Consider the following 21,734-nt stretch of genomic DNA (forward strand, 5'->3'; position numbering starts at 1 on the left):
CACCATTCTATGAAAAGTCAGGTGTCTTGTAAAGCCATTTCACTTACTGACTTCTTAAGGTCGTCCTCGTTCTTGTGCATCAGGCCGGAGTTTGCGTCTTGGTCAGTGGACATCTGTGGGATGTGGAACGTAGGCGTTAGGCGCACGTACTTTGGAGCCCAAACAAACCTCTGTTCGAATGCTTGCTCAGAACCTCGTGGGCTGAGTGACCGTGCAGTCTGAGTCCATTTATAAAATGGGGGACTTAAAACTCCTCAGAGATGCTCTGAAGATTGAGTGTTTCATATTGAAGGCTTAGAAAATTAGAGCCATTTTTCTTTTAAATAATGTTGGACATTTTATTCTACCCTGCACACTGGGGCAGTAGGTGGGGGGGGGGGGTGACAAGTGGGAGTGATTGGAAGGACAGTGGAATTAGAATTTTTGGTGGTAAGTTTTAAAAAGGCTTAAGTTAATTGCAAAATAGCAAAAGTTCTGTTTTGATTGTAATTTTTAAATTTAAAATATATTTTTATTATATTTTATTGTTATGCTATTACAGTTCTCCTGATTTTGCCCCTTTTGCCCCCCTTCTACCCAGCACCCCCCACTCCTCAGGAATATCCACCACCATTGTTCATGTCAATGGGTCATGCTTACAAGTTCTTTGGCTACTCCATTTCCTGTACCGTACTTTACAGACCCATGGCTGTTCTGTAACTACTATTTGTACTTCTTAATCCCGTCACTTCTTCACCATTCCCCCAGATTCCCCTCTCATTTGGCAATCATCAAAATGCTCTGCATATCCATGATTCTGTCTCTATTCTTGCTTAATTGGTTTTTTAGATTCAGTTGTTGATAGATAAGTATTTTTGCCATTTTATTGTTCATAGTTCTGATCTTGTTTTTAAGTGAGTCCCTTTAACATTTCATGTAATAATGGTTTGGTCAGGATGATGAACTCCTTTAGATTTTTCTTGTCTGGGAAGCTATTTATCTGCCCTTCAATTCTAAATGATAGCTTTGCTGGGTAGAGACATCTCGGCTATAGGTCCCTGCTTTTCATGACTTTGAATATTTCTTGCCAGTCCAATCTAGCCTGCAAAGTTTGTTTTGAGAAATCAGCTCAGTCTTATGGGAACTGCCCTGTAGGTAACTAACTACTTTTCTCTTGCTGCTTTTGAGATTCTCTTTTTATTTCTAACCTTTGGCATTTTAATTGTAATGCATCTTGGAATGGACCTCTTTGCATCCATCTTGTTTGGTACTCTCTGTGCTTTCTGGACTTGCATGTCTATTTCCTTCACCAAATTAGGGGAGTTTTCTTTCATTACTTTTTCAAACAGATTTCCAATTTCTTGCTCTTTCTCTTATCCCTCTGGTACCCCTATGATGTGATTGTTGGAATGCTTGAGGTTGTCCCAGAGGCTGCTTATACCATCCTCATTTTTTTTTATTCCTTTTTCTTCTTTTTGTTCTGATTGGTTGTTTTTTGCTTCCTTATGTTCCAAATCATTGATTTGATCCTCGACTTCACCCACTCTACTGTTGTTTCCCTGTAAATTGTTCTTTATTTCAATTGGTATATCCTTTGTTTCTGACTTAATCTTTTTTATGCTGCTGAGGTCCTCAATGAGTTCCTTGAGCATCCTTATACCAGTGTTCTGAATGCTTCATCTGATAGATTGTTTATCTCTATTTCGTTCAGCTCTTTTTTTTGGAGTTTTGATCTGTTCTTTCATTTGGGCCATGTTTCTTTGTCTCCCCATTTTGTCAGCCTCCCTGTGTTTGTTTCTATGTTTTAGGTAGAGGTGCTTTGACTCCATGTCTTGGTAGCATGGCCTAATGTAGTAGGTGCCCTATAGGGTGCTGTGGCACAGCCTCCCCTGTCACCCAAGCTGAGTGCTCAAGGTGCACCCTTCATGTGGGCTCAGTACACCCTCCTCTTGTAGTTGAGCCTTGGTTACTTTTGGCAGATCAGTGGGAGGGAGTTAGTTACCCAGGTCAGTCAGCTGCAAAGATTGGCTGTGACCACTATTGGGTGCTCTCTGTGGAAGATCAACTATATAAGGTAATGGTAGTGATGCTCTGATGTGGTATGTAACTATCCTCTGGGTGCGCTAGCCCTGGGATTTCCCAGGTTGTGCTGGTCAAGGTCAGCCCCCAACTGTGTTTTGCCTGTGCCCACCCCACCTGAGCTATGAAGCAATCTGAGATGGCTGTTAACTGGTGCTGGGCTTGGAAATTCCCAGGTGAAGCCAAGTTGTAAATGTAGGCTGGCTGCTGCTAGTGCCAGGCCTGGGGCTCACTGAGGCCAGCTGTTGCTTGTTTGATAGGATTTTGGAGGTTTGAAGTGTTAGCCAAGACCAATTATTCATATGGAAAACCAGCTCGGGTGGGTGGGTAAGTTGGGTGGGGCAGAGTCTCGGGGGATCTCCAAGGCTGGTCAAACAGAGTCAGCCAGGCTGACGGAGTCTAAGGTATAGCACCAGCGTGCTGGCTCTGTGGGGTGAGGTTTCAGAAAAGGGACAGTGGCCTCTGCTCACCTTGATGCCAGACACTTCATTTTCTCCCTGTGTGCCAGTGATGCCTTTCAAGCTGCTTCGCTAGTGCTGGAGCCCAGGAGTGTGTCTGAGCAGGTGAGTCTGTATGTAGATTCTCTCAGAGGAGCTGCTTGGAGCTCCAGCACTGTCTTCCACCGGCTCAGTCCCTGCTGGCTTTGCAGCCAGAAGTTGTGGGGACTTATCTTTCTGGCACTAGAATCCTGGGCTGGGGGCCCTGGTGTGGGGCTGGGACTCCTCACTTCCAAGCTATCCTTCCCGAATTTTTACGCACCACACATGGGGGAAGTACCAGCCCTTTCTGTGTCTTCACCCCTCCTACCAGTCTGGAATGATGTGGTTTCTTTAATTCTGTAGTTGCCCAACTTCCATTCATCTCAATTTCTGGCAGTTGTGAGTGACGGTGGTTCTATATTTTAGTTCTGATTTTGATGTGGTTGTGCAGAGAAGCATGTCATGTCTGCCTACGCCGCCATCTTGAAGACTAAATTTAAATAGCTGTCAGGATAAGTGTCATTAGCTGAACCCAACTGTGGAAGATAATTGCCTTAAGACAGAGTTCTCTTCGGGGGGTTTATTATATTCTCAGTTTTGAAGAATTTTATTTTTCTTTCCATGAAGTTTTATTATTGATGTGCTGTCTGCTTTAATTTATTCTCCTGAAGTCCTCCTACTTTCTCCCTACCGAATCTTTACATTTAGGAGACTCTGGAAATGAAATTTTTCTACTATTTGGGCCTAAAGGCCAATCAAGAAACATTTCCTCCTTGATCCCCTTCCTATCTCGGTTATAATATAAAATGCTTAAAGGGGCCGGGCAGGGGACAGAAATGAGCAGCATGGAGTGGTCTCCAGCTGGAGGGGGGCTGCGGCTGCAGTACAGGGCACAGAGCCAGCAGACTGCACAGGAGGCTCTTCCTGCTCATCTCAGCCCATCTTTGCCCCGTGAAAATGCAGGCCCAGGTGGCTATAAATTCTGGTTTTTCCAGAGGCTCACAGAATTTCCTGGTTTCTACGTAAAATTTCCTGATATTCAGAACAGTCTTCAGGCCACACACAACCTGTCTGCAAGCTGAAAGTGCCCCATGGACTGCCAGCTTTCTTGTGTTTAGGTGGAGGGATTACCCATTAAATTTAAAGCTGTGAATTTTTGTTTTCTGTTTTCATGTCTTTAGTCTATACAGCTGAATCTGTGCAGTAGAAATGTATTAGTTGGAAACCCGCATCAATGAACTATAACTCCTGTTTGTCCAGCCAGCCTGCAATAGTCTTCAGGGTTAGGGAAGTGGTGATGTTTCTTCAGTGGACTGTACTGTAGGTTTCTTATGAAATATTCGTGAGTAGATTGATTGGTTTCATTTCAAAATACTTCATTCTGTGACTTGACTTTTATTAGCAAATAAAAAGAAACATCGATGAGAAGCATGCCCGGCTTTACCAGACTCTGAATGAAGGCAAGCAGCTGGCAGCATCTGTGAGCTGTCCTGAATTAGAAGGCCAGATTGTAAAACTAGAGGAGCAGTGGTTGTCCCTAAACAAAAAAATCGACCATGAACTACACAGACTACAAACACTTCTGAAGCACCTGCTCAGGTATGTTCCCTTAGAGATTGATTGGTGTCAAATTTTGCTGTGGAAGAAGACCTCAGAGGGATTCTGCCATCTGCTGAATTTTACATGTGGTCGCTATTGTACAGTTTTGCCTTGACAGTGAGGCAATAGGGTCCCTCTTCTGGGCTGCAGGGGTTCTGGAGTTGCTGATACTGGTTTGTTAGACTCAGAATATATAATCAGTTTTATGGAAGCTAAGAATTGTAAAATTATACACATTACCTTTATACTATGATGGTGTTCTTTCCTGTCCCAAAAGTTTTGAAATTTATAAGAAATTAAATAATTTCAGCTAAGAGTACTTTTGGGTTTCTCCTTTTCATTGCATTTATTGGGGTGACACTGGTGAACAAAGTTACACAGGTTTCAGGTGCACAATTCCATAACGCATCATCTGTACACTGTGTTGTGTGTTCACCACCCCAAGTCAAGTCTCTGCCCATCACGATTTATCCCCCCCATAACCCTCCTCCACCTCCCCCCGCCTCCCCTAACAGAATTGTTTGAAAAAGTCTTAGTTCTTACAGAGATTTCTTTTGCTTAGTTGGTATAACTTGAACCCCTTGAGGAAAGCAAAGAACATAACATTTAAACCTCATTCTCATTCCTGCCTCTTATGGGTTGTCTTAACCTAAAGAAGTTTGAAAGTTACAAGAAGGGTAGCATTTTGCCTGGGCATTTTAATCACATCAGCTAAATGCATTGGCATCTAGCCAACTGCACGTTCCTATTTGTTGTATAGCTTGTACAAGTGCTGGTTATATTTTGCTACACACAAATCTATAGAGGACATTTGATGAAAAAAAAAATCCCTGTCTTCACCTATGGGTCTGGTTTGGTGTAGCTGTAATCAGAAATTTAAAAAAGAATGTTTAGCCTTTAAAATGCTTCTTTGTTCTTGATTAGTCATAATGGAGAGAGTAATAAAAATGCCAGGAGCATCAGATTTGGGGCACAGGATAAAGCAGGGTGTCATCCTCATAGCCGCCATCATTTTATGAATAAGAGGGCTGATGAACACAGGAAAACATGAAGTAAAATAAGAAGGAACTGTGCTGGTGATGCACATTTCTAATTTCCTTTCTCTCACTTTGCTCTTCATTAGTTACAACAGAGATTCGGACCAGTTAACCAAGTGGCTGGAAGCTTCTCAGCAAACTCTGAACTACTGGAAGGAACAGTCCCTCAATGTGTCTCAGGACTTGGATACCATCAGAAGCAACATAGACAGTTTCTTTGTAAGTTGTATTAGAATATGTGCAGATGATTATCAGTCGGAAAGAAATATCAGGGGGAAAATGTTCAGGGCAGATATGAAAGTCTCCATGACCATTTGTGGATAAGGAATAAAGCTTGGGCTAATAGCAGCTGCATTCTCTAAACTTAAAACTGTTTGCTTTTATTATACTGTTTATGCATTTATAATAATGACGAAGTATATTTTTAATTGACCCTATGAAGTAAACATAAATTTAAAACTTGCTCTGATATGGGGCATGTTTTACAAGTACAGAAAATAACTGCTGCCCCCACAAAAACCAGGAGTATTAAGTCATAAATGTTAAACTTTATGAACACATGGTTTTAAACTACAGAAAACTGGTGTTTCTTCTAAAATGTTATTTCTTCTCAAATGTTTCTTTCAAATATTTTTTCTAAAATGTTATTTTGAGATTTTTGCTTTTAAGTATTACTGTTGCAATATAAATTTCACTTTAGAAACATTTGGCCTTTTTCCATTTTTCTTACTTTGTAACTCTGATTGCTCATTTTGATATTAAAATGTAGATATTTTTAAATATACTTAAAAAAACTAAGTGTATAGGGAAGATTTCCAATATTTTAGTTAAAACTTTTGTTGCATTTAGTTCATTTAATACGAACTTTGTGTTGTGTTCTCTACTTTTTTAAAGTTGAAATGATTCATCTATTTTTAAAAATATTAATCATGAACTTATAAGCCCCTCAAGGGGCAGGCATTCCATCTTTTTTGTTTCCCTCCATACAGCTAATGCCTGGAACAGTGTCTGACCCTTAGCAGGAGAAGTGCGTGTGCTTGTACACGCATGTGCACAGGTGTACACGTGTGTGCATGTACATTCTTGCCATTTGAATTAAATTCACTTTTGTTTTGGACTTGAACCAGTTATTCTGATTCTTAGCTACTCTGTTGTGTATTTAATTTTTTTTTTAATTTCTAAGTTTTAAAACTGTTTTCTTCAGGAGTTTTCAAAGGAACTTGATGAAAAGTCCTCCTTGAAGACTGCAGTGCTAAGTACCGGGAACCAACTTCTTCACCTGAAAGAGGCTGATACGGCCACACTGAGAGCTTCTTTAGCACAGTTTGAACAAAAATGGACAATGGTCATAACTCAACTTCCAGATATTCAAGAAAAACTTCACCAGGTAAGTATTTAAAGACCCAGCATTTAAATTAGCATTCGCTTGTTAGCACACAAATATTTTAAAATTATTTCTTTGACTCAATAATTTTCATTGACACTATCTATTTTTCTCTGGTACCACTGAATATAGGTTTTAATTACTGGACTCTTCTCCAATGGGATCTTTCTTGAGAGAGAAATCAGACTTAATTACTTTATTTCCCAGTGATCTGCACCACTGTGTTAGTTTATGTGAAGGTCATTGTCATTGTTTTGGGGTCATTCATTCTAAGCTTGAATTCTGGATTTGTGTTTGTGAGTAACGTGTATAATCATGTAGCAAGACCTTTTATCAAACCAGATTATCATCTTTAGTGATGTCCTGATTCATTTTGTTAACTGCAGGTAATTAAATGGAAATCATTTTGTCTTTGCAGCTTCAGATGGAGAAATTGCCATCTCGTAAAGCAATCACAGAGATGATTAGCTGGATGAACATTGTGGAACATCAAACTGCAGGTGAAGACTCTGAGCATTCGCTGAGTTCCTCATCTCAAGTTAAAAATCTCCTTCAGAAGTACAAGGTAATTATACAAAAAGAGCCAGAGGCCTGTTCATTAAATAACAAGGCAAGGCAACTGAAGGAGAAATGCTGAACACAGAGACATGTAAAATATAACTTAGAAAAACTAATTCTTGGTGTGGGGGATGGGGTGGTGGGTGATTCTCGAGAGAGAGTGGTCTGCTTGCTCTTACTCAGCTGAAACCCCTGCCGTAGCTCTCGTCAGCACAGGACAGGGTCTGAGCTTTTAACGGGCTCTGGCCCCTTGTCACCTTCCCAGCCTCATCTCTTCATTCCCCCATGCAAACCCTGGCCTCTGCCTGAACCAAACGATCTGTGCTCCCTCGACTGCTTCTGGTACTCTCCCTCCTCGTGCGTTTGCACACGCCGCACCTTCACCAGGAATCCCCATTCCCTGCATTTAGCTGTAGAAATCTTCTCCGTTTTCCTTCAGGAATTGGCTCAAGCATCTTCCTGTTTGGAAATCTAACCCTGACCCTCCCAGCCAGATTAGCTCACTTTCTGGGATTAGGGGTCTCCATGGTGCCATCAGTAGGTCCTACCACGTGGTATAATTATTTGCTTGGTTGCCTGTCTTCCCACCTTGACTTAGCTTTTGAGAGCAGAGGCTATCCTCCACCTCCTTGAAATAACACACCGAGCCCCACACCTGGCAGCCAATAGATGTGGTCCTTTGAATAAGAGAATGCGTAAGGACAAGTTGACATACTTGATAGCCTACAAATGGATGTGAACTCGGCTTTCTCCGTGATATTTGATTTCATGTAGATTTAAGTAATATTGAACAAGCCACGCACCAACATTTATTGTGTGCCGGGCATTGTGTTTGCCCGTGGACACACCGATGAGCAGAGACCCTGGCCGTTGCTGTCATAGATCTTGGAGGCTGATGGATTAAGCCTCTGGTAGGCAGACGATGACTCGCTTAATCACAAAGCATGATGTTAGCGAGGATTTTATTTTTATATTCTACCACATGCTAACTTCAGTGAGCAGTGGAATTTTACGGTCTTACAGGCTCTAGTAACCTACCGAGTGCAACATGGTTTTTCCCTTGGGATGTCTGTGAAGGAGGTGCTAGACCTTGCCAGAATAAACCCAATAAGTTCCAGGCTTGACAGAAACGTGGTTGGCCCAGGATGGGTTTGGGATTGGTGTGTCATTTAAAGTCATCCAAACTGGGCGCCTTCGTCTGTAGATGGAGAAACAAAGAAGCTGCCTACAGCAGTAAGGTTCCTTAGAGGTGTCCTGGGAGTGTCCACTTCAGACTGCCCATCCATCATTTCCATGGGCCCGCGGGACGGCTCGCAGTCCCGGTGTAACTCTCAGGCTGCCTCTCACAGGACCCCCTGGTCAGTCACGGGTCCTGATTTTGGTTCAGATGATGTAGCCACCACTCTTGGTGCTGCCTATGGCTTTTCGGTCTGTTTCCAAGCGGTGAGTCACTCTGTTCCCAGGAATGTGGGATTTCCGAAACAACTCTCCACTCAAGTAGAGCAGGAGGCTGGGGGCATTGGAGGTGGCAGACGGTAGCTCCTGACAGGTGCACCAGTGGGGAAATCTGGTTCATCTGACCTCTGAATACTTCATTTCAGGCTTTGGTTGTTTACTTTTGTTTACTTTGTTTTAGGAGTTGAGAATGGAAATGGACTATAAACAGTGGATAGTTGACTTTGTTAACCAGTCATTACTTCAGTTAAGCACCTGTGATGTAGAAAGCAAGCGCTACGAAAGAACGGAGTTCGCCGAGCACCTGGGCGAGATGAACCGCCAGTGGCACCGGGTCCACGGGCTGCTGAACAGAAAGGTGTGCTCCTGTGTCACGGTCGGGTGTCGCATCCGGCCTTTGCAAAATAAAAAGTCATTCAGATGCTTAATTTATAGTGCAGCCTAGTGATCCTCTCAGGTATAGCCCTTACTAACCCTGTGTTTTAGCAGTCTCCGTAAGAGGGCATGAAAACCATTCTTCTGTTTCTTTGGAGCCTTCTTAGTGGGAAATTGAGTTGGGCACATGAAGAGGAGAAATTTTATGTAAGAAGCTGTCGAGGCAGCTTATGTGAGGCTACTAAGTAGTCAGGGGTTTTGATATTTTCTGTTTAAGTAGATGTTCAGAAGCAGCATAGTATTTCAGCTTGGAAAAGATTTAAAAAAAGGAAGAAAAATGTATGTGGCCTTTTATAGATTTTTATTCCTTGGCTCTGAAAAGATTAAGAGAACTTATTCCGGGAAAAATGTTTAATCTTTGTATCTATAGAGAGGGACAATCTGCTGATTATTGTGTACAGAACACATGCAAATGATTGATACAAGTAAGATTCCAGTGTGTGAACAAAGAACATGAACAAGCAATTCACAAAAGAGAAAACTATAGTTAACAAATAAACATGGAAATAGTATAACTTCAATTATCAGATGTTCAAAATATACATTAAACTTTGAACATCTAGTATTACACACGTATTAAATTAGAAAAATTTAATAAGAAAGATAAAAGCCCAAAGCTATCACATTCATGCATTGCAGATAATGGTTTAAATATCCTTTCGGAAAACATTCAGAGAATTTTAAGAGTCATAATAATCATCTTACTTATCTTACCTCCTAGCCCAGCAGTTCTCCGCTTAAACGATGGTCTTATGTAAATAGTTCTTCAAAAAGGAAAGGATATGTACACGAAGTATTAAATTCACAATTATTTGTACAGGTGGAAGTAGAGTGCCTTCATTTACCAACTACAGAGGAAAATTGATCAAATTACAGTCGGTCTACTTGATGAAATATCAGGCAGCCTTTTAAATCAATAAAGACATGTCATGACCAGCAAATGCCCAAGAAATATTGGAAAACGAACACAAACATTTGTATATATGTACCCATGTATAAATATATAACATGTATGTATATATAATATATAATATTGCATTTTACCAACATGATTTTATTTTGTTCATATATGGAACAACAAAATAGCCAGCTTTCTTAGCAGGTTAGGGTTCATTTCAAATGTTAGATTTTTTAAAGGGATTTTTAATTCTATTTCCTGATTTATGAATTATTTGTATTCTAAAAGCTATTGGGAAATCTTATACAAACTAGAGATCTGAGGAGAAAAAATATCCTATTAAAACATCATATCTTGACATTTACTTTTGAAAGCATGTGGTTTAAAATAAGAAACTGTCTTATTCATAACTTGTAGATACAACATTTAGAACAACTTTTGGAAAGTATCACTGAGAATGAAAACAAAATACAGATTTTGAACAACTGGATGGAGGCACAAGAGGAGAGACTGAAAATTTTACAAAAACCCGAAAGTGTGATCTCGGTGCAGAAGGTGCTTCTGGATTGTCAGGTGAGCCGACGCCGCCCCGCCCCACGCAGGGGCCCGGCCCTTCGTGCCCGACGGGGGCGCTGTGGCAGCTTCTCGGGGCTCCCCGCCAGACCCTCACGTACTTACTGTTTTCTGTCAAGCAGATAATTATCCAAGGGTTTTTTTTAATGGTAAACAACAAAGTGTTTCACAGTTACCGTTGTGCTTAAGAGTATTATTCCTAAGGAAAAGATGTTCAAAGGGAATTTTGATGTGGATGTTTTTCAATTGTTATATCTTTTTAAAAGCGTACCAAATAGTCACAGAATTTTGTCCAAAGTTTCACTGATTTTGAGTATTTCATTCTGTTTCTTCGGAGGACAATGACTTCCCTTTGCCTCATGTGTAACATGCTCTGAAAGGACCACTTGGCCTCCCGAACTGCTGTCTAAATCATGTTTGGGCTTCAGGCGTCGGCCGTGCCCCTTTAGGTTCAGTTGTCGTTTACCAGGTTGCTTGGTCGTTGTCGCTCCCCCACCCAAGTGTAGATGAGTCCTTACGCACTGCCCCGCAGCTGCAGGCAGGACAGGGCCTGCCGCTCCTGCACCTGCGACGTTCGGTACTCGGGTGGCACTGCTGGTCACACCCCAGTTCCCCTTCGAAGGTTGCAGAAGAACACCAGACGTGATGTGTGAGCAGCGACACTCCCATAAGGGAGCTTTTCCCATGGTCACGTCCTGTTTCGAACTACCCACTAGACTAGCCCCTTCCACGTTGGAATGTTTGCAGCCGCCTCAGACTCAACACACCTCCTGACTGTCTGCCTAGCAGCTCAGTGCTTTCCAGCCCCCAACAGGCCGCCCTGTCTCACTTAAGGGCCAAGCTCTGCACGACATGTGGTATCATCACCGTTTTCCACAAGAGAAAATGCTGACTTGGGGGTTTGATGACTTCAGTGCCTAGTTGAACAGCCAGGACAGGGCAGAGCTGGATGGGGCGGGGTCTGCTGGACTCTTTCTGCCAAGTCAAGATGATAAGGACTTGTTACCTAGACTTCTAAAATTTTGATCTTTGGAGTAATTGAAATTATTGTAAAAATTCCTATTGTAATCATGTAAATTTGTATTATCATAATGCATTGCAAAAACTGAATTAAGAGTGTTAGGATTACAGTGTCTTTGGTGTAATGCTATTACTAATGTCACTTTTACTTGAAAAGAGCAAACTCCTATCTCAAATACCTTATTGTTTTGTGATACTGTACCTATGAAAGCTATATTCTTTTACCCTCCTAGGATATAGAAAATCAACTTGCAATTAAATCCAAAGCACTGAATGAGTTGAAACAAAGTTATCTGACTTTGGAGAGTGGGACAATGCCGTTGTTAGAAGATACAGCTTCCAGAATTGAGGGGTTGTTTCAGAAGAGGAGCAGTGTCATTAAGCAGGTACTAGATTCATGGGAAGCGTGCTGTTTCTCTTCACATACCCATCTTTCACTTATTCGTTGTTGTTTAATCACGGACCCCTGCTGCACACCAAAAGCTGAAAACTTGCTGAGAAAATTGTTGAAGTAGAGAAAAGCATTTCAAATCTCCCCTACTTTCTTTCTTGTACTAGACAGTTAGAGGCAAAGCCACCAGTTCAATTCCAACATCCTTGGCGGTCTAGAAACCCACTTGGTTATCTTTGTGTTGTCTAATTCCAAGACAAAAATGTCTTCATCTTCCAAACCAGACAGAGCATCTGGCATTGTTTCCCAGCCAGATCTCCAGGAGCAGCTGTGAAGAAGCAGCTCAGATTCCCCACAGACAGGGAGATGCGTCAGGCAGGGACAGATCCTGTACTCATGTGACCTCTAATAAGCTAGAAGCACCATCAGCATGGGGAGAACTCCAGAGGTGGGGAGAAACATTGCATGAGGTGAGGAGAAAGAATAGAGGAGAAGTGGAAGACATTGGGTCAGAGTCTACCCCGATCCCTTCCAGGAGGAAAGCACCAGAAGAGAAAGGCCAGGCATCTCTGCACACGGCAACCTTAACGTTTCCCCACAAATGGAGGAAGATAAGTGTAAATACTAACCACTGATAGGTGTCCGTGTTTCCCAAAGAGGCCTGATTGTGGGTTATTTGTTGTCTACTATAGTCTGCTTTTAACTATTTGTCCCAAGAGGGAATTAGGAATAACCTGTATGAATGAAATCCACAGGTGACCCTCAGTCTCATTCTGTAACCCCCCAGAATTCAGGCAGGAATGGGGGTTGAGCTTAACATACCTTGTGTGTGAGTCATTCATTAAACATGCCTTTTTTAAGGCACTGGGCTCACTGCCCAGGGTTCAGAGATAAACAAGCAAAAAGTGAATTCTGTTCTTGAGCTCACAGGCTATTGGAGGAAGCACTTGAACAGATAATTACAACACAATAAATTACAATATAATAAAATATAGAGGGGGGAAGATTAAATGAGATAATGCATGTAAAAACATGCAGATAGTACTAGCATAAGGATAAAAATACAGATAAATGGAATAGAATTGAGAGCCCAGAAATAAGCTCTCATGTTTATGTTCAGTTGATTTTGATAAAAATGCAAGACAGTTTTAGTGGGGAAAAATATTCCTTTTTAAAAATGGAGCTTGGAAAACTATATACAACAGAATGAAGTGAAATTCCTAGATTCATATGTGCAAAAATTAACTCAAAATGGATCAAAGACATAAATGTAAGAGCTACACTATAAAACCTAGAAGAGCTCTGGCCTGGCCCATGTGGCTCAGTTGGTTGGAGTGTCATCTCATAAACCAAAAAGTCATGGGTTCAATTCCCAGTCCAGTCATGTGCCTGGGTTGTGGGCTCAGTCCTCACTTGGTTGCATACAAGAGACAGCTGATCAATGGGTCTTTCTCAGGCCGGTGTTTCTCTCCCTCCCTCCTTCTCTTTCTCTGAGAACAATGAGCATGTCCTTGGGTGAGGGGAAAACAAAAGCAAAGAAAACTTAGAGGAAAACATAGGCATAAATCTTCATGACTTTGGATTAGGAATGGTTTGATATCCTAGTTAGGATATCAAAAGCACAGACAACAACAACAACAAAGATTAATTGGACTTCTTCAAAATTAAATACTCATGTTTCAAAAGACACCATCAGAAATGTGAAAAGAGCCCTGACTGGTGTAGCTCAGTGGATAGAGCGCGGGCCTGCGAACCAAACAACCACAGTTTGATTCCCAGTCAGAGCACATGCCTGGGTTGCAGGCCAGTCCCCAGCGGGGGACTCACAAGAGGCAACTGTACATTGATATTTCTCTCCCTCTCTCCTTCCCTTCCCCTCTAAAGATAAATAAATAAATAAAAATCTAAAAAAAAAAAGTAAAAAGACAAACCACAGAATGAGAGAGAAATATTTGCAAGTTAAATGTCTGATAAAAGACTTGTAATAATTTCTTATATATTCTAGATACAGCTCAATAATGAACAGACACATACCCGAATGAAACAAGATGAACAAATGATCTAAATAGACATTTCTCTAAAGAAGATATAGAAATGGCCAATAAGCACATGAAAAGATGCTCAATGTTGTTGACCATCAAGAAAATTCAAATCAAAACCACAATGAAATGTCACTTTTCATACCTACCGTGATAGCTACAATAAAAAGCAAGATAATAACGAGTGTTAGTAAGGGTCTAGAGAAATTCACACCATCCTGCACTGATGGTGAATATGAAATTGTGCAGCTACTGTGGAAACGGTCTGGCCATTCCTTAAATGGTGATGCATAGAGTTACCATACTACTGAGCATTTCCATCTCTGGCATCCACCCAAAAGAAATAAAAATACATATCTGCGCCAAAACATGGACATAAATGTTCATAGCAGCATGACTCATAATAGCCAAAATGTCTGTCAGCTGATAAAAGGATGTAAAAAGTGGTATATTCCTGCAATGGAATATTATTCAGTCATGAAAAAGAATGAAGTACCAATATATGATAGAGCAGTGATGGCCTTGAAAACATGCTAAGTGACAGCCAGTCACAGAAGTATGTCACAGACCACATGGTGTAAGATTCCATCTACATGAACTCTCCAGAAGAGGGAGGTCATAGATATAGAGCATAAATCACTGTTGGAGGGAGGGTAGGGATAAAGAGTAAGGAGTGAGGGAGAAGGAAACATTCTAGAACTAATTATGGAGATCGGTGTGCGAATTATACTTCAGTAAAGCTATTATTTAAAGGCATGCAGAGGACATAAGGCCTGGATCATCCCTCTGTAAGCCCTCTGGAGTCAGTAGAGCCTAGTGTTTAAGAGCAAGGACTTTGCGTTCTCCACCTAAATAAGGATCTCGGCAGCACCCTCATCTGTGTCCTCCTGTCTAGGGCAGGTATTTGACCTCACTAAGCCTCAGTTTTCCAGTCTGTGAAATGGGGGTGATGATACCTACTGTTTATTGCTACCTTTGTAGTGATGTCTATTCATCACTCAGTGAATGCTGCCCTCCTGGCTGACCCCACTGTTAACACTTTGAAAATGTTCCTTCCTGTGTCTAGTGTAATGAATTTTGCTTCATGGTTTTCTTATCCTCTCCCTCAACCCACATGTGCCATTTCTTTTCTGTGAAGCTACAGTATTCTAAGGGATTGCCCTTCAGAGCACCAGGATTCCAGCAGCATTTTATGTGGAAGCCATGCACACTTGCAGATTCAGATTCTTCGCCCAGCATTCTTTCCCTGGGCTGGCCCTCCCTCGGCTCAACTCTGTCCACGCTGATCCTCTGGCCTCAGGGCTCTTTTCCATTCACCTGCTCTAAAGCTTAGCCACCCGATCTACCCTTTCCACCCTTTCCACCATCAATTAATCACCAAAGCTCCTCCCAATCATTAAAATGTCTAAATGGTAGATGAGGTCCTTGGAAAGAAAAAATAATGACGAGAGAGCCTCTTCTCAATGATTTTCTGAATCTGCTTCCACTTTTCGTACAGGTCAGTGAGCTCAGGACCTCCATGCAGTCTGTGTTACAGGAGTGGAAGGTTTATGATAAACTCTATGACGACGTGAATATGATGGCAATTCGATTCGGGTACCGCATGGAGCACAGCAAGCCTGCGGTTCTGTCGCTGGAGGCGCTGAGATGCCAGGTGCAGAACCTTCAGGTAAATGACCCAGATCTCGCCCACACGTTGTTGGCAGGTAACCTCCGGCGGAAGCAGGCATAGCGACGGGTACAGTTGCACTTGTGCTCTTGACAGAGACGCACAAAACAGTATCTTAAACAGCAGCCTCAGAAGTGGCACTTGAAATTATAAAATGAATCACATTGGCCAAGCAAGTGAAACTTTGTAAACATTTACATTGAATTTTTCTTTATGTTGAACATCTCTATTGTTTTATGCTTTGAAGGTTTTGGATTTTGGTGTGTTTTTCTTTGTATACCTTTTAATGTTTTTGTCTCAAGGGAAAAGATGTTGTCTCAGGTGTTTTCTTCTTCACATTTCTAATAATGTATCCCAGTCCCATCAAGGTTTGAGTGTTGTTATTGTGATATACGGCAAGTGTTGAGAAGCTGCCTCCTCCTTTGGAATCAGCCTGGCCGTTCCGAAACTAACGTTCCTGCTCTCTGTTCTCAGTGTCTTCAAGACGAGGCTGAGAGCAGTGAAGGAAGTTGGCAGAAACTCCAGGAAGTTACTGGAAAACTCAAAGATTACTGCCCCTCGGTTGCTGAACTAATCGAAGAAAAGTGCCAGCACACTCACACAAGGTATGCACCAAGATGCGATTAGAATAATAGATCAGGTATCTTAATGACGCGGTAAATGAAGTGACGTGGGCGTTCTTACTCTTCTTAATCATCTGAGGTCACCGATTTCATGCTATTCTAGCCTCTACTGTCTTGAAGGATCTAATTCATGAAAACTGGATGTCTTGAAGGCTGTTACCTGCCCTGTTCAAGCGTTTGGTCTGATCAATCTAGAAACAGCATCATTTCATCCCCAGAGCAGCCATTTTCAGAAGGCTACTGTACTGGGACTAGATCCCCAGTGTAATCCTCAGGGACAGCAAAGTCTCAGGCAGAAACAGACTAAGGGGTGGGCAGACGGGCAGTCTGTTCCACTGGAAACATCGCAAGGTGGAAGAAAGGGGATGTTGGAGTGCCTCGGGGGAAGTGATTGGTGGGCTTGGAAGGGATTTTCGATGAAGCACATATGATAGAAATCTCCATTAGAAGTGAGGCCCTGGTTAAATGCAGAGCTGTTATTGTATTGAATGGGGTGTGAAAGCTTGCCTACAGCTGACTTAGTGATGGGGAGAAAGGCAAGATACTGCAGTCTGCACGTGGAATAAAAACGATTTCCTTTATTTGCAGTTTATATTAGGAATGTGTGTGGCTTTTCTAATTGGAGAATAAGTTGGACATAAACACAATTTAAGTAGGCCTGTTTAAAAAAAACCCTCTATACAATAGGAGCCAGGCCGAGATGTTTCATCAGGCATACGGTTCAGTACTTTCTCCATGTTTGTCTGAGAGGCAGTCATACTACAGTAGATATTTTTGTTGAGAACTTTAAAGTCAGTTCAATATTCAGATTTGAACTTCTGTTTATGTATTGGTGGTGCAGTTAATTTTAAAGAAAGGCAGTAACAGTGTTGTCTAAACAATCCATCTGCTATTAACTTATTGGTAAGTTAGTTACCAGTATTGAGCTTTTGAGCTTTGAGCTTTTGCTGGAAGAAAAGGTTGGGACTGGGGACTTGTTCATGTGCCCTGACAGGTGGACCCAGGTAAACCAGGACATTGCAGACCAGTTGCAGAAGGCCCAGAGTCTGCTGCAGCTCTGGAAGGCTGCCACCAGCGCTCACACCGAGGCTGTAACAAGGTTGGAACAGCAGGAGGCCAAGTACCACCAACTTGCAAACATCAACATGTCTGGAAACAACCTGGCAGAGATCCTGACCCCAGCCCTACGGGACATAAAGGTGGGTGCAGAACCCATTCGGGCAAACAAGGACTGAGACCTGGGGACTAGACAGAGCACAAGGATAGAGCAGTGGGTCAGGACAGGTGCAGAGCAGGCTCTGTAGGACGTGGGCAAGACTAGGGTGTGTGGAGGCTCAGAGGCCCGGGCCAGGTAGCAGGTAGCTGGGTCAGGGGCACCTGACACCTGCCTGACCTTGCTGTAAGTCTCCCCTTTCACTCTCACATGTAAATCTGTAAACCAAAAGCCTCATACAAAATCTCAAATAAAAGCAAAACTGTCTCACCCTGGCTGATGTGGCTCAGTGGACTGAGCACCAGCCTGTGAACCAAAAGGTTGCTGGTTCTGTTCTCAGTCAGGGCACATGCCTGGGTTGTGGGCCAGGTCCCTGGTTGGTGGTGTGCAAGAGGCAACCAATTAATGGCAACTGATCAGTGTTTTTCTCACACAATCAATGTGTCTTTTCCCTTGTTTCCTTCCTCACTTCCCCTCTCTCTAAAAAAATAAAATTTTTAATATTTTATTTATTTATTTTTAGAGAGAGGAGATGGGAAAGGGAAAAAGTGGGAGAGAAACATCAGTGTATGGCTACCTCTCATGTGTCCCCTGCTGGGGACCTAGCCTGCAACCCAGGCATGTGCCCTGACTGGGAATCGAACCAGTGACCCCTTGCTTCACAGGCCTGTGCTCAATCCACTGAGCTACACCAGCCAGAGCTTCTAAAAAATAAATCTTTAAAAAAAAAGGCAAAAGTATCTCAACTGAGTGTAATTATCTGTAAATAATAGATGTGAAATCTGTTGCTTCAGAAATACCATTAAAAAAAGATAATCACAGACTCACCTCCATGTTAAAACAGCTTTTCTGTGGGTATAGTGATATTTAGACTATATTTAAGAGCTGTATGAGAAGGGACCCGAGAAAAACTGGCACTATCTTCTGGCAGGTGGGCCTCTTGCAATACAGACTTCTCCCCCTAGGTGGGTGTTCTAGGAACCCACCTGTATCAGTGGACCAGCTGGCGTTGCTGTGAGAGGCTGTGTTCAACTCCAGTGAATTTTTTTTGAAGACTCTTTCAATGCATTTGCCCGTTTCACGTAGGGTCATTTACAAGTGCACTTGCCCAAACCACACTGAATGTTCAGCAGTTTTAACCAAAAACGGCATGACCCCATGCCCCACCCTCCTTATTCACCTAACCTTGCCCCAAGTTTTTTTGTTTCCCCAATGAAAAAAAAGTTCTTAAAGGGGAATGTTTTGCCCTGTGGAAGAGGTAAAACAAAAAACAGCATGAGCACTAAAAGTCATCAAAATCAACGAGTTCAGAAACTGTTCTGAGCAGGGGAAGCAAGTGTCACTAGGTGCATTGCATCAAGTGGAGAGCACTTGGAAGGTGAACGAAGTTTAAAAGTGTAAAAATAAATACACAATTTTAAAATAAATTCCAGGATTTGGGGAGGCCTCCCCTCGTAAAGAGGAAACCCCACAATTTCCTCTGTGGTTTTATCCTATTATGTTCATGAAAGCCCAGAAAGTGACTACTTCCAAATTTTAAACTGGGTAACCAGCTGCCTTTTATATCTTCTGATACTACAGGGCAAATTAAGAAATATTAACCAATTTAATGAGAAAGACAAGAATCCAAGAGATGTGATCTGTATTTCTGGTCTATTATTTAAAAAAGAAAATCAAAAGGCAAATTCATACAAACAGTATTTCCAGAGTCGCCTTCAAGTCAACTTGATTAATGAGATTCTACAGTCTCTGTAAATAAATCCATTTATGTCCCAGAGTCTCAGACAGAGGCTGAGGCTGCATTGGTCCTTAAATGGCAGTGAAGCAGGTTTCCAAAGTGTTCAAAGATTGAACATGTAAGGCACAGGCTCAACCCGGTCATCTCCAATTCCTAAAGCCCAGAAGCCCCAACTCTGTCGGTCAGTGGTCAGTTTAATCTCTGATCTGGCAGATTTCAGAACAGCACCAGTGATGTGCATCTGTAAAGAAAGCTTAACTTTCTCACCTCTTTAAGATAATAACAAAGGCCACGCGCACAATCTCAGTACAGAAATTCTGCTGGATGTTGATGGAGCCACAGGGGGCGGGGATTCTTGTTGTGAAAGGAGGAGGAGATGTTTTGTGATCACTGCGTCTTCTCCAGGAGCTGCAGCATGAGGTGCAGAAGACCAAAGAAGCCCTCCTCCAAAACTCCACTCTCCTGGACCGACTGCCACAGCCTGCCGAGTCAGACACCCACGTACTTCTCTCTGGCCACCAGCACTCCCTCCAGAGGGCTTCTTACTTGGAAAAGATGCTGCTTGTGAAAGCAGATGAATTTGAGGTTTGTCTCGCTTTGTCCTTCAAGCTGTAGTCTTGGGCATTTGCCCATTACCCTCAATTTCTTCTATCCTATGAAGCATAGTAACCTGTGCTTTGTGGGCTGCTCCTTACGGCAACTGCAGAATAAAGCTGCCCCGGAAATAGCTGCCATTTCTCATGATCCTTCAAGTCTGTGGTTTTTCCATCACACAGGCAATGGGCAAATCTGGAGCAACCATATCTTCATCACTGGACATGTTAGTTTAAGGAGTGTGATATTTCATACGCAGTTCAGTCTCCACAGTTATTTGGATCTCCCACTGGGGCAGTTGAGCTTGAGTCATAGGCCATTTGTTGTATTTCGAATTCATTTTTTGAAAAGCCCTTTGTGTGTGCACTGTCAAAAAGCTGCATGGAAGGCCTTTGTACTCTAATATGATATCTCAAGAGCAGCAGAAAAATACATTTATCTAACAGGACAGAGGGAGCAGAGTTTGGACTGACCCTTTTCTGCATGCCCGCCCAAAGCAGGTGAGCCGTTCATCCCTGACGGCTCCATGCACTGCCAAAGGCTCAGTGAAAGTCAGGATTCTTCTGAATACGCAGAGTAGTGACGTGCTGCCCTGGGGTGTTAGGAACAACTTGAACTTTCATCGGCTCCCAAGACTGTGCTTAATTCTGTTCTATGTGCATACAAACATTGTTTCTAATGGAAATTTCTCTTGTTCTAGTTTGTTCTATCACAGTTTAAGGATTTTGGGGACCGGTTGGAATCTTTGAAAGGCCTTATTATGCATGAAGAAGAGAATTTGAATAACCTCTGTCAACAGGAAAAAGAAGAAAATCCTGATTCACTCCTGGTATTGCCAATATTTATCTTTTCTAAGGGCTCATCGTAGGATAAAAAATAAGCTAGTGTCACATTAATGAATCTGTTTGTAGCATAATTCTTAAGCACAGTAATTTATATGTCATTCATTCTTGCCTTATTTTCCCTAAACTCTAAAAAGTGTGACAATATAGGGCTCTATTTTAGTGCTATGCCATAGTAATTTTAGTGGATTTTTAATTTTTGATGTCTTTATTAATTAGCTTAGTCAATGAGAATAATCTAGGAAATGGCTGTGGTGATTCATTGAATTTTTCTGGTTGAAGATCGAAAGTAAAATGCCTTATTAAATTAATTTTGCATTTTTTCATTTAGTAGCTAAGTAAGTTTAGTGTAATTAACATACATGAACAGGAGATTTAAAGAATACTGGGCCCTGCGCACTCCTAAGCACCAAACCTCAGAACCAAGGTCAGGAGCCTGTGGCACACACGCATCTTGTCCACTGGTGTTTTCATGCTGCAGGGGCAGAAGCGAGTAGTTGCAACAGAGATCATGTGACTCATTAAAGGCTAAATTACTTCTGACCTAGTCACTTACAGAAGATGTTTGCCGACCCTGACCTAGACTATGCTGCAGTGACATTGTGGGTATTGTAAAGGACATTTGCTTAACATATTGATGACCTAGAGGCTGTCCCTGGAATATCATTTTTTTTTAAATTTTATTTATTTATCTTTAGAGGGGAAGGAGAGAGGGAGAGAAACATCAATGTATGGTTGCCTCTAGTGCATCCCTTGCAGGAAACTGGCCTGCAGGGAACCTGCCTGCAACCCAGGCATGTGCCTTGACTGGGAATCGAACCATGATCCTCTAGTTCACAGGCCTGTGCTCAATCCACTGAGCTACACCAGCCAGGGCTTGGAATATCATTTTAAAAATAAAATTTTGATAAGTTTGCATTCTTCTGTGGTTTTAGATTCTACCAAAATACAGATGTTTAAGTACTGTTCTTTACTAGGGTTGTTGTAAGGATTAAATTTTCATTTGATTTGAAGATCAACTGTGTGATCTGTTGAAGGTCAAGGTGTTGGCAAACCAGATGGATTTGAAGGTCTAGGACGGGTCCTTCAAAAACAAAACAAAAGTTGTTTTTGTCTTCCCAAAAGACAA

The 21,734-nt window shown here is 42.0% G+C and overlaps 1 protein-coding gene across 6 annotated transcripts in view; it reads left to right on the forward strand.

Annotated features, from left to right (window-relative positions):
- Positions 1-21,734, forward strand: part of SYNE2 (spectrin repeat containing nuclear envelope protein 2) — a 287,326-nt gene that overhangs the window by 214,846 nt on the left and 50,746 nt on the right. For all 6 annotated transcript variants that reach the window (XM_053673375.1, XM_053673368.1, XM_053673369.1 and 3 more), the window contains 12 exons: positions 3,940-4,136; positions 5,260-5,392; positions 6,378-6,560; positions 6,976-7,122; positions 8,752-8,928; positions 10,321-10,476; positions 11,730-11,882; positions 15,425-15,595; positions 16,070-16,200; positions 17,213-17,417; positions 19,575-19,754; positions 20,464-20,592. In XM_053673375.1, coding sequence (XP_053529350.1) covers positions 3,940-4,136; positions 5,260-5,392; positions 6,378-6,560; positions 6,976-7,122; positions 8,752-8,928; positions 10,321-10,476; positions 11,730-11,882; positions 15,425-15,595; positions 16,070-16,200; positions 17,213-17,417; positions 19,575-19,754; positions 20,464-20,592 — 1,962 coding nt within the window. The remainder of the gene's footprint in view (positions 1-3,939; positions 4,137-5,259; positions 5,393-6,377; positions 6,561-6,975; positions 7,123-8,751; positions 8,929-10,320; positions 10,477-11,729; positions 11,883-15,424; positions 15,596-16,069; positions 16,201-17,212; positions 17,418-19,574; positions 19,755-20,463; positions 20,593-21,734) is intronic.

Source organism: Artibeus jamaicensis, unplaced genomic scaffold, assembly GCF_021234435.1.
Source record: "Artibeus jamaicensis isolate MK-2021 breed Jamaican fruit bat unplaced genomic scaffold, CSHL_Jam_final contig_851, whole genome shotgun sequence".
Taxonomy (NCBI): Eukaryota; Metazoa; Chordata; class Mammalia; order Chiroptera; family Phyllostomidae; genus Artibeus; species Artibeus jamaicensis.